General features: G+C 33.7%; 1 protein-coding gene across 1 annotated transcript; it reads right to left on the bottom strand.

Annotated features, from left to right (window-relative positions):
• Positions 1–1,690: 1,690 nt before the first annotated feature.
• On the bottom strand, positions 1,691–12,499 carry LOC149727730 (E3 ubiquitin-protein ligase BRE1B-like). Its single transcript, XM_089888627.1, has 21 exons — positions 12,269–12,499; positions 11,679–11,846; positions 11,435–11,537; positions 11,100–11,241; positions 10,660–10,762; positions 9,448–9,587; positions 8,960–9,065; positions 8,615–8,734; positions 8,154–8,327; positions 7,819–7,887; positions 7,496–7,684; positions 6,978–7,113; positions 6,486–6,603; positions 5,406–5,484; positions 4,863–5,114; positions 4,441–4,623; positions 4,061–4,144; positions 3,492–3,617; positions 2,993–3,133; positions 2,607–2,708; positions 1,691–2,242 (listed from the first exon to the last, which is right to left on the bottom strand). The coding sequence occupies exons 1-21, from the start codon at positions 12,380–12,382 to the stop codon at positions 2,066–2,068; spliced, it is 2,826 nt and encodes a 941-aa protein (XP_089744753.1). The 5' UTR covers positions 12,383–12,499; the 3' UTR covers positions 1,691–2,065.
• Between the last annotated feature and the right edge of the window lie 133 nt (positions 12,500–12,632).

The raw sequence follows: 12,632 nt of genomic DNA, 5'->3' as shown, positions 1-12,632 counted from the left end.
TCACCTTCAGATAGAGGAATACACAATTGTGACGTATAGATCAGTTATGACAAAGTCGCATTATGACCGAACAGTAAAACCACATAATGGGCACGTGTAGCACTTTTAACCGCGTATTAAACTTAAAATCAAGTGACATTCTATTCTTTACTGTAAAGGTTTATTACGATACGTACATATGACTTTTCATTTCCAACTACATATTACACATAGAGCGACATTTTCAGCGCCGACTTAAACGACTTACACACGTATAAGTTATTCGTATAAAAAACCACAATGCCAAAGCATTATATCAACATGCACTGTATAATGCTGACTAATTAAAAAGTATATCTTATGTATTGACATCATTTTGTTGCCCAAAACAAAATGGGACATAATTTAGATATACCGTTAATATTAAAGTATGGATCAAATATATAGTAGTGTGGGGAATGATGAGACACCGTTTCGTTTTTCTCGTCCCATTTAGTAGTAAAAAAGAACATTCAAAGAATTATAAAACCGTATCCCCACGACTCCCATAAACCGTTGTTAATTGTTTAAAACACGATCATGATATTTTGATATTATGTGATGCTAAATGTGTCCCGTCTTTCCCTATCTAACTATATCCGAAATATAGAATTTTCCTTAAAAGTTTACATGTAATCAACCTTTTCATACTTAATAACGAAAGTTAAACTAATGAAAAAACAAAAAGAAAGAAACAAAACGACAGTGGTTAAAACTGCTTAACTAATACTCAAAGAAAGAGATTAAATAAAACCGTGGCTCTTAAACACCTTACAACCAAACCGCTAAAACCTGTCATAATATACTGCTGTGACGACAGCCGTTGAAAACAGAATTTACTGAATAAATAAATCAATAATTAACTGACTAATTAACGGAGGAAAGTTTAATGATTAAGTGCAGGCGTTGGTTAAACCAACATTGTTTCTAACTTTTATTATTTGTCTTTCTATATTGCGCGATAACAGTGAAGTATATCTGTGACGTCACAGAGGAAAGTTTATCTTCTTTAAAGTTAAGCGTCATGTAAACAATGACCTAAATTTAATAGATCCAAGAAATGGTCATTCAAAAGTAACTGGACCATGAAATAATATTGCTGGACAATAATAGTAAAGTGTTTTGAGACACCTGTTTAAAAAGATCGAAGGAATTATTTCCGACCTTATAAACGGTAATTTCCGGCTCATTATACGTCTCTAAAGGTAATGTTGGTAATTTATGCGTTTTGTAGCGGTAATCATAATAGAAAGTTGGTTGTTATTATGTAAATGGCCAGTAAACGCAAGAATACAGAGGTTTCGCGCTGCGAGTTGCAATAGCTGGGCCTATAATACCCAGGCCCCATTGATCACCCACATAGAAACGAAAGAATTTTCTATCTTATGCCGCCGAGAAAATGTAAACATGCTCAATCAAAAACAAAGACGTGTAGATGCGCTGGTTTGTCCTTCCACGACGAGGAAGATGGGACACCTTTTAACTCTGTTTTCTCGTCCCATTCAGCAGTTAACAATAAACAATCAAACATTTATAAATCTATATCTTTACGGCTCCTATAGACCGTTGTTAATTGGTTAAAAAAACGATCAGGATATCTGGATATTATGCGCTAAAGATGTCCCATCTTCCCCCTCCTACTATACTTAAAAAGTTCATTAAAAAGAAAAAATCTAAATACCAAGGATTTTTTAATTGAAATGACGTAGATCTTTCATACTGCCATGCATAAACAGTTGGATAAGACCATTTTTTCACAATTATCAAGGGAAGGCTTGGTATGTTAAAATAGCATAAACTGTTTTCTGTATTTCAATTAAATGGAAACTGAAACTTATACATTTCTACTCGGGCATTTTAAACATTTAAACCCAATGTTTTTAAGACTGTTTTTGCGCACCAGAATGTTTCGCATTAATTAATACAGATTTTGTCAAACTAATCCTAACTGCAATGATGCAAAAGCAGCCAAAAATGCGTTGCAAACCAGTGTAGTTCGCCCTTTTAGTAAAGCCCACTTTTGGAACCATTGGGTCAATGGGCTCTACTACTCGATATAAATACGATGGAAATCATTTCCACCAAACCCTGCGTTGCATTTTGGGCATTTTCTCTGTCGTGTTTCATATCTTGTCTTGATGCATTTGATGCAAAACACATGAAAACATTTGGTTAACACGGCGTCCTTGTTGTTCACATTACAACATGGACATCTCAGCTTTGTCTGAAAGAAAATAGGTTTAGCAAGAATACTAGTTTGGTTTTATTCTATGTGGGTGAGGTCCTTGTCAAGGACCTAAGATTTAAGCAAGATTTGACTCATAACCCCACTGATTTATTCGCATAAAACATAAAATTCTGGTTCAGTACTTAAGCAGTCACAAGACAAATTTATGTGTACACAAAAAATCAATTTAAAATATCAAAGAAATGGTAAATAACAAAAATATGTTATAAAAACTAAAAAATTTCATGGGCCAAGTCTGGTCTATACTTTGGTCCCATAACGTGCCATGCTGTTGGACCTCATCCACATAGATTAGAATTCCAAGTAAACGCATACAAAACATTGAGATAAACCACATTACCTTATATTCCTTGATTTCTTCCATAAGCACTTCATCAGCACTATACAATCCTTCTGTCTTCTTATGTTTCTCCAACTTACGACGGAGTTTTGCCCCATCCTCCTATGATGTCATCAATATTTATTATGATGTCATTATACATAATGATGATTTTGACACACACTGTGTTTATAACAAGTCGACAAAATTCCCATTTCTTCGCTGTTTTAATTATTTGATCTTCGCTACTATTTTCGAGAAGATAAATAAAAATTCACACTATGTGCCCACACAAAACAGTCTGTTTCTGTAGTAGTTGACCCAACTAAAGAAATAGCCACCCACAAGCCCAATAGTGACCATTCTTTGGTTGCTTACCAACATAAGCAACACCACACAACAATCACCTGTAATCGACTTAGTTTGAAATGTTCTTCCTCGAGATTTTCAACTTTTCTATCCATGGATTCCTCCAGGATAGACAACCTCTCTTTCTTCTTCTCAACATCTCGGAGCAAATCCTCGCGAATCTGTGTCATCTCTACTGCCTGTTGGTGGTGGATGGTTGAGTGGTAACCAAGTTTATGTTATAACACAGGTGTCTTATTTTTGGCATCTTGTGCCTGCTTACGATTTATTACATATGTAACTTTGTTAGGAAGATTTTTCAGTGTATAAATTTACATACCATAACTTATGAATGAACGTGTTTATTTATCCTCTTATGGCAGGACAATGACAGTCGTTATAACACAGCGTTCTGTTTCATACACCTCTTGCCTGCTTACAAGTTCCCATGTATTTAATTTTGTGGGTTGTTTTTAATTTTTTGAATTAGGACTGACAACTCGGGCAAGGGACAACCAATAAAAGACCGCTCAATACAGACTAAATAATCCAACTAACTTTTCTCTTATGCAAATCCATGATCTGCGACCTCAAGTTAAGTTCCTTCTCCATAGTGACGAGGGTTCCTTGTAAGGATCGCTCTTTTTCCTCCAACATCCGGACTACTTGGTTCTGGGAGTCAACCTTGATAACAATATGTTATTGTGTTATCATTGTTTATTATTTAATATGTTTCTTCTTGCTTATGACCTGACAATGTATTGCTACATTTGCAGGTGAAATGTTGGTTTTTAATAAAATTTACATTTTTTGCGAAAACAATTCTTGAAAAATTTAATTTATTTATTATTTACATGGGCGAGGGACTACAAAAGGCATGGTGAAGATCAGAGATTCAGGCCAAAAGTAGCTCATTACCCTAACTTATGTGTTGTATTCATATCAGGCCTACTCGTATTTTATTACATACTTCATACAACTCATACTTTCACTTGTGAAAATGTAAATTGCAGTAAATTTTGTTAACTTATTGTTAGCTTGGACAAACCATTAGTATAGACCACTGAGTTGATGTAAATAGCATTAAGTGTCTATTTAGGGTCACACAAACACCCCCCCATATTTACCTGCATATGCAACGTGTTGTTCTGATCCTGTAAAACACTTTTTTCTTCTTGTAGAAGTTTGTGAACTTGGTTGGCTTTTATTCTCTGTATGAAGGAAATGTCAATCAAACTTTAGCAAATTTTTGTACTCTATTTTTTATTTCCAAACAATATAACTGGAGCAAAAATAAAAGTTAACTGAAAGAACAAAGCAAACCAATTTATTGCAGTCTGGGTTTAATATAGTTTAAGTTTAAAGAGTTTAAACTTCAAACCAAGATAAAACCGAAAGTTTCCTAAAACCAGATTGCAACTTAATGTTTATTAAGGTTTCTAATACAACATGCGTCTCACAATCGTATCATCAACTACAATAACACCAACATCCGCTCATATCTCACCTCAGACATAAGTTTAAAGTTTGCGTCATCTTTCTCACGTAGCTGTTGCAGCAACCTCATGTTTTGTTCCTGCATATCCTCGAACGCTTGTCCCGTAACATCCATCTCCGATAGAAGAGCTTCCTCCTCTTGCTTGGTGGCCGAGAGATTGCGCCGAAGCTCGATTATCGTTTCTTCCAATACCTGGGATGAGTAATTAATATAAAGATAATTTAAATGTACATAACTTGATATCCTCACGTGGCGGGAAAATGACTTGTTTTGTAAGAAACTGAAAAAGCATTTGTATTACTGTTTGGGTGATGGACTGATGGGCCAACTCTGGACTGTATTTCACAATATAAAGAATGCTGTATGGTTACAGCCAGGAACTCACAAAAAGGTTTTTTAAATCTTCACACCACCCTCCGACCTCTACCTACCTTCATCTTTCTCAACGAATCAGCATCCGGACCCCTAAGTAGAAGCTCCTCTTCTTTCTTCTCTCTCCTATCTTTCTCTTCCTTCACCTTCACTACCGCATCCGCAAGTTGCTCCTCTGATCTCTGTAGCTTCTTCTCCAACTCTTTGCTCCTCGCATCCTCACGAGCAACATCTTCCTCCAACGATCTGATCTTCTTCTCAAGATCATCTCTGGCAGATGTTGCAACTTTTTCATTCGCCATTATTTCTGCCTGAAAAATTAAAACAACATAATTTTATATGTTTTTAAAAAACAAACACTTTTTAAATTAAATACTTTGAAAGTTTTCATTACTTAATTTGAAAATAGGCATAGGAACTTCAATTGGCATAAACAAACACTAACAAATATTAAATAGGCATGTTAAGTTGACAACATTATAATACAAACAGTTATATTCATGAGAAACTATTAAACTTTACAACCATTACCGTTGAATTATTTTACATAGCTTTTATTTAATTATCTCTGATTTACAATTAACATGATATTCAAACCAAACCTTGTCCCTTTGTTCTTTAGACAATCCCTTGTACATGTCAAGTAATAATTTCAATTCTTTCATTTCAGCATTTGTTGTTCTGTTTAATAAATAAATCAGCTCTGTATATTGTATAGGTTACGTGTATTGTTGTTGACTTGCCTGATAAAGTCTTGCCAGATGGCAGACTTGTTTGAAAATACACTTTATTCATCAGACGAATGCCAAAAGATTACTTAAGCATATTTCGAATGGGGCAGACTATACTAGAAAAGCCATTTTTTCTACATTAATCTATGAGGTTCATATTTTAAGCATATTTCAGATAGGGATGCACATTACAGAATTTCGAATCCATGAGATTCGAATCCTATGGTATTCGAATCTAATTACGGGATTCGGTATTCTGTTTAATGACGTCATCACACGTCACCTCATATACTGTATTAACAAATTTTAAAACTTATTAATTTTGAAAAAAAAAAATTTTTGTGTTTGTGGGACTTTCGAGAGTAAACGTTTCGTAACGTCTTTCCATAGCCTGCTATACGTTTCATGACGCAAAAACTACCCAATGGTACAATTTTTGATCATTTTACAGCTTATGATCCAACAAGGCTGCTATGAAAGAGTCAATAAACTGACTTTTGTGGGTAAAATTCATTTTTCCTATAAATATAAAAGATTCGAAATTCTAGATTCGAAATAAAGTATTCTAGGATATCCTAGAATACCTAATTATTCTGTAATGTGCATCCCTAATTTCAGATAGGGCAGACCATACTAGAAAAGCCATTTTTTCTACATTAATCTATGAGGTTCACTATATTAGTTAACTAGAAGTCTAAGTATAACAGCATTTAACAATGTCACCCCAGATTAGTATATTGCATTCACCACAAAACAATATTCAATGAGGTTCCCTATGTTTGATGACTATGAGTGTAACTGCATTTGAACAATTTTACCTCAAATTTTGTTAAAAATTCATAACATATTAGACTGGCCACTTTGAACTTCAGTATAACTTTAATGTTCCTATTGTTTTTATGAGCATTAAAAATAAAAATAGCAAATAGGTTAACATAAAAACAAACTAACTTGAGCTCTTTTGATATTTTTTCCATCTCCGTTCCCTTGTCATTCAATTTCTTTTCAAGATCTTCAATTTCTTGGTAAAGTTGGGGATTTGATTTAAACCTAGGTTGGTTGCTTGTTGCTGAAAGATAACATTTCTTAAAATATAAATTTATAAGAAATTGGTGTGCAAAAAAAGCAGTTTAAAAAATTTGGAGTATTTTCCATGACAATTATAAGTTTGCAAACCCCTAAAAAAAGTTAACAACAAATCTGTGATAGGAAATTTACCAACAAATAACTTCACAGATAAATTATATAAAAGTTCCTCATTTGGGATAAAACATCAAGTGTATTTCCGACGTTTCGTCAGCCATACAGCAAGACTTTATTAGAGAATGTAAGGAAATCTTATATAATTACATTATGCCTGGTAGCAGAAATAACAAAATTCCATATATATTTACAACAACACCCATATTAAATGACGGCTAAACCACCAACCCCCAATCTTACCTTCTTCTTCCTCTTCCACAACTTCTTTCTTCACGTCAACATCTTCCTCCAGCTTGACCGACTTCACTGATGAAAAGAGTTTATCCGACTCATGTTTGATCTCATCTTGCAACCTCCGGATCTCTTCCTGTTTAGACTGAACAAAAAAAACAAAATATAAAGATATAATTATTTAACTTTTTTATACAATTTTTTTACTTTTTTTTAAATCAAGCTTCTTAATTAAAGCATTCTAGGAATTTATTACGTTGAATGTGTAAATCCTAATTTAAATACAAAATAATTTGAAACTGTCTTAAGAAAACTCATTTTTCATCAGACCAGGAGTTTCAGTGTGTTATATTAGAAACTTTTTAGTAAGTAATAACTAATAGTTTAAACACCCCTTATAAATGTTTGTTCTTTTGTAAGAAGATTTCTTTCAAATTATGACTTTTAATACACCTTGCAGTCCCAACTTATACAATATATATGTAGACAAAATATCAAAATAAAGTTAAACCAATACTTCATCTTACTTTTGCAAGTTCATTTTGTAGATCTTTAATTTTACGTTTGTATCGTTGGATCTCTCCCTTCAACTGTCTGTTGTGATTTTGTAGACTATTGATCAGATGACGCATTTCACGGTTCACTGGCCCCGCTTGCTCATTGGCTGCGAGGTTTTGTTCAAGTTCGGTGTGTAGAGACTCGTAATCGTGTCTCACCTTTTAAAGAAGGAAAAGTTGACAAAAATTTAAAAAGTAAAATGAGTAATACCTAAATAGAAATTCTGGCAAAAACTAAAAAAAGTTGCAAACCTAGTAACTAGTCAGATTTTTTACAACGAAGTGATGTTTACCTTGGCAAGTGTGTCTTCTAACTGGATGAGTTCGTTACGAAGTTTAGTTTGTGTTTGAAGTTCATCAACCTGTAAGTGAGCGACTTGTTTAGTTAGAAGCTCTTTTGTACACCTGTTATATAAACAATATTGACAGCAACCTTTAAATTGGACTATTTTCATTTTAATTGGACTACTGCTCTTTTAGTCTTATTTTTTTTTAATTTCTTACTTTTTTATTTTATAATAAATTATGGGCTTTTAATTTTTATACAGAGATTTTTCATCCCTATTTTTAAACTCTAAAACCAAAAATCCTAAAAAATAAAATTTAATTCCCCAAATCCTCCCCATACCTCCATTTGTTCAATTCTCCTCAAGTTTGAATTCCTTGTCTGTTGAATGAGGACCCGCGATTCATCCAACATTGTTTTCATCTGAACACTTTCATGGTATAACACCGAGAACTGGGACTTAAGGGTTCGATATTCAGATGACTGGATGATGAGAGAATCAGGGATATTGCGCAACTGGGAAAATGGTTTTGTTTCATGTTGTAAGACAAAGTTAAAAATGTATTTAACATTTAATTAAAAAAAAACACACATTTGATCAAACACAGAAATAATTTTGTTCAAAAAGTTGACATTGAAATGATTGAAAAAAAGTTTAAAACATAATAAATTAACTAGAATTAAAATGCACAAGACACAGTCGACCAAAACTATGCAAGAATGTTAAATCTGGTGTTGTGACAACATAGCAAAGGTATATAAGCAAGATCACATAGAACTAGAACCACCAGCAACAAACTTACATCAATTTTCGCTCGTTCCAACTCCTTTAAACAATCCTGATGTTGCTTCTTCAATGTTTCCAATTCATTCAATCGACTTTCTGCGAGAAGAACCGCTTCTTCTGCTTGTTCGTTGGGCGCCTGGGGTGAAAAAAAACTTAAAATTAATCAAACTTTGCATGGGACGCACTATGTCTCATGCCCGGGAACCTGGGGGGTAAAAGCAAGAGTTGACCCATTATCCAATTAACATTGTAACCATGCAACCAAAATAAAATTCAGTTACCCTAAAGTGTAAATTTTTTAAAATTTGTTTTATCATCATACACGTACTTACATTTGAATAGTATATGTAAAAAGAAATACCTTAGCAGCAGTCTCTGTTTCAGCAGCAGCAGCATTAGAAGTTGAAGCTTCCACTAAAGTTCCTTTGTTTATCTTGTCCAATGCTTCAGCCAAGTGTCGGGTAAGTCTGGTGGAGAAGTTGTTATTTGGGAATGTATCTACTTGTAACAAATTTGCAATAGATGAGTGTAATCAGGTGGAGAATATGGGGTGGAAAATATAATATTTGCTGACATTTTCTCCAGACATTTTTCAAACCTTTATGACAAACAAAATAATCCTATTTGATCAACTTTATATTCGATTTTAAGATGTCTATGTGATTTTGAAATGCCATATTCTGTCCAAAGAAGAACTTTATTATTTACCCACAAAGTAACATACATGGTAGTTCGTAATCTGGCACGTGGTGTGTGAAACAGAACACCTGTGTTATAACGACTGTTGTATTCCGGCCACATGAGGATAAAGCAAGTTACATTTATTCATTACATAATTATGCAACCTACCTGTCTTCTCTAAGCCTCGTCTTTTTCAGCTCCCAGCGAGCGGTCTCCGCCGTCTCCTGTAGTTCCTCCACTCTCTCCTCCAATAAATTGATCTTCTCTTCCACGTTCGATCGATCCATGTAGAACTTATGGTGTTCTGCCTGTGAAGAGATAATTCAACTTTATGCTAATTTATAAAATCCAATCTTAAGTAGGGCTGTGGATTTTCCCTATTTTTGTTTAACCGTTAACCGTTCAGTTTTAACCGGTTAACCGGTTAACCGATACAAGTGTAATCCTAATAAAAGCGTCTTGTTTATCGCTCTTCTTTCGCGAATTTAAAGGCAACTTTACGACGAACGTATGGACTATGCTTGCAATACACGGGCAAACGTTCTTTACGTTAAAGTAATGCTTTCTTATTCATATTCAAACCTGTTTTAAAACACCTGCCGTCTAAATAATCAACGTGTGAATTGCAATTATGACGCAGTTATTAACGTGTGAATTGCTATTATGTCGTAATCAATTGCCAGGTCAAACAATCGCTATTATGATGCAATGAATCCACGTGTGAATGCCTGCTTTTTAGTAATAAACACGCTGCTTGGCTGAGGAAAACATTTAAGTTGTGTATTACACCAATATAATGTTGCAAAACTAGTTAGCCTGCGGTATTAACAATCAAGATTGATGGCGTAATCGCCGTTGTAGGGCACGATCAAAGCAACAGCGTCCCTGCGCACTCTGTCTTATTGCAAAACAACAATCAACGAACACGAACACGTGCCTTTCGTGTAAATAAGACAGATATTGATATACGTTTATGCCCTATGACGTCATAGTTCGGTTAACGACTTGACCTTTTCGTTAGCGGTTAACCGAATAGGTTCGGTTAACCGGTTAACCGTTAACTTTTCCACAGCCCTAATCTTAAGTATATGTTGACTATCTTCATCCACAGGCAGAATAGTGGTGTGTTTTTACAGGCTGTTCGGAAATCACTATGCACTGTTCTAATAAATTTTCATTCAGTCTATTATGGGAAGCAGCTGATTAAGTGTTTAAAAACAAAATAGGAAGGGTTTAAGCTGGTATTGAAGCTAATTTAGTATCGCTTTTATGGATTCTTTAGACTTAACCTTATAAAGATTTTTAATGACAGAAGTTAGGATGAGATGCCACAGTACAGCAGACCAATGCAACAAAACATGTGTGAACTGGATTAATTACTTGCAACCCTGTAGTTAGTTCCTGTAGATTACTATTCGCTTCTTCCAGTTTTCCAACCTCTGTCTTAAGATGTTCCTCAACATTTTCATTTTCTTTGATTGTTCTTGTATAAAAAAATATTCATATTATAAGTCTGAAATATATATAGGAATAGGCCTATTTACCTTCATTTTTTTATTGTAGGCTATTATGTTTTTGTCACGTTAATCAGCTGTTATTGAACAAAGATCTCTTTCAGAATTATACAACTTCCTATTGACTACAGTTGCTTTGGTTAAATTAAAAAGAAAAAAATCCTAAAACTGGGTTAAAATCTAAAAATGTTTTAAATTATATATACATGTTTGTTTATTGACATATTATATTTGTTAAATTTAACAATTTAAATTTTATTTCTACATTTAATATATTGATAACAGTTAACAGACCAACTCTCTCACTCAGAAATAGATGTTTGTTGCTTCTTTTGGTCCAATATAGCATCGATTACTTTTGCAAATGTTCTTCGCGAGAAATCCAACCTGTCCGCCACGTTTTCTTTGATTACTTGAAAGTCGTTGTCACAGAGTAGCCGGTGGAATGCTGGAAGGAAATTTAATGCAAGCATTTTATTTCGGGTAAATTCCGCTAGGATGATTTGTAATCTTTGTATGTCGCCAAAAAAAGCAAAATACTCTGGAAAATTAATGCTTTTTGGATTGCAAAAAATTAAAATTCAAAAAGATGAATTACGTATAATTTAACAATACAAATATTGTAAAATATTTGAACCTACATTTCTTTTTTAAATCTTCCTCATCTTGAGTTGAGTTTTCTTCAACTACTTCATCGGAATCCTGTCCGAGTCTTTTTAATGTGATCTTTATGTTTTCATCCAACTGTACAAAGTGTTATTGATGATATTATAATTTATATGCAGTAGGTGGAACCTCTTTTTTTCACAACTATTGAAGCAGAACACGGAAAACCCAATAAAACATGTTTACACTTTTATTGTCCTATAAGCTTGAAATATTTACCTGATCCCAGTATCTATTAACGAGACTTAGTGTAGCATCAGTTGCTGTTTGTTTTGCTTCCATGGTTTCAATCTGATCTTCCAACTCGCGTTCCGCTTGTCTTCTGATCTCAATCTTCTCCCACAACTTCTTGTTCTGGAACTTTAACATCTTCAGATCCATCTCTTCCTAGAAACAAGAAAAATAAACAAGTAAGAAAATAAAAAAAGATTTTGAGATGCAGTTCCAAACGTTCAGAGGGAAATAATTTTGTAAGACGATCAATTTACAAGACAGATATATTCGGTTTAATTTTATCACCACGAACAATTTACAGTTTTTCCGCTACTGTGACAAGGAGTGATGTTTGTATTTAAAAAAGTAAAAAATGAACCGATAATGTAATGTGGCGGTGTTTTTATTACTTACAGTTACATTTTAAATTTGAAGAATGTTGTAAATTTATTTTATTTACAGATCACCAACAAATTAAACTATATATATAACAGAAAAAAAAATACTCGATTGGGTTTTTAAACAACAGATATAAGATGCAAAACAAAATTAAAAACAACAAAAATAGAAAATATGGCATAATAATATCAATATACCAGTGAAGCAACTGGTCCAATGCTGACTGCAGGCAAAATCGTCGTTGGTCTTTTTGCTTGCGGTTCATCGCTGTCAGATGTTGGTCCTGCGTCCAACTGTCGCTTACTGGCCATCGTAATTAACCCTGATGACGAATTTTAACAAAAGTATTCGTATAAAACAGAGCCCGTCTTTACAAAACTTTAATTATTACTAACAGAAAAACCAAACGCGCGCACTTAAAAATAAAATCCCCTATATGAAGCTAGTTAAGCGTATTAAACTTTAATATATTTCGGGGAGTAATATTGGTAAAATAAACTCTTTATCCAGTAACGAAAATCGATCGGTGTTTTAAAAACACTGTATAAAACATTATTTACG

This window comes from Ciona robusta, chromosome 11 (assembly GCF_009617815.1).
Source record: "Ciona robusta chromosome 11, ASM961781v2".
NCBI lineage: Eukaryota > Metazoa > Chordata > Ascidiacea > Phlebobranchia > Cionidae > Ciona > Ciona robusta.
Note: the sequence above shows the minus strand (reverse complement) of the source record. Positions and strands in the feature narration are given on the sequence as shown.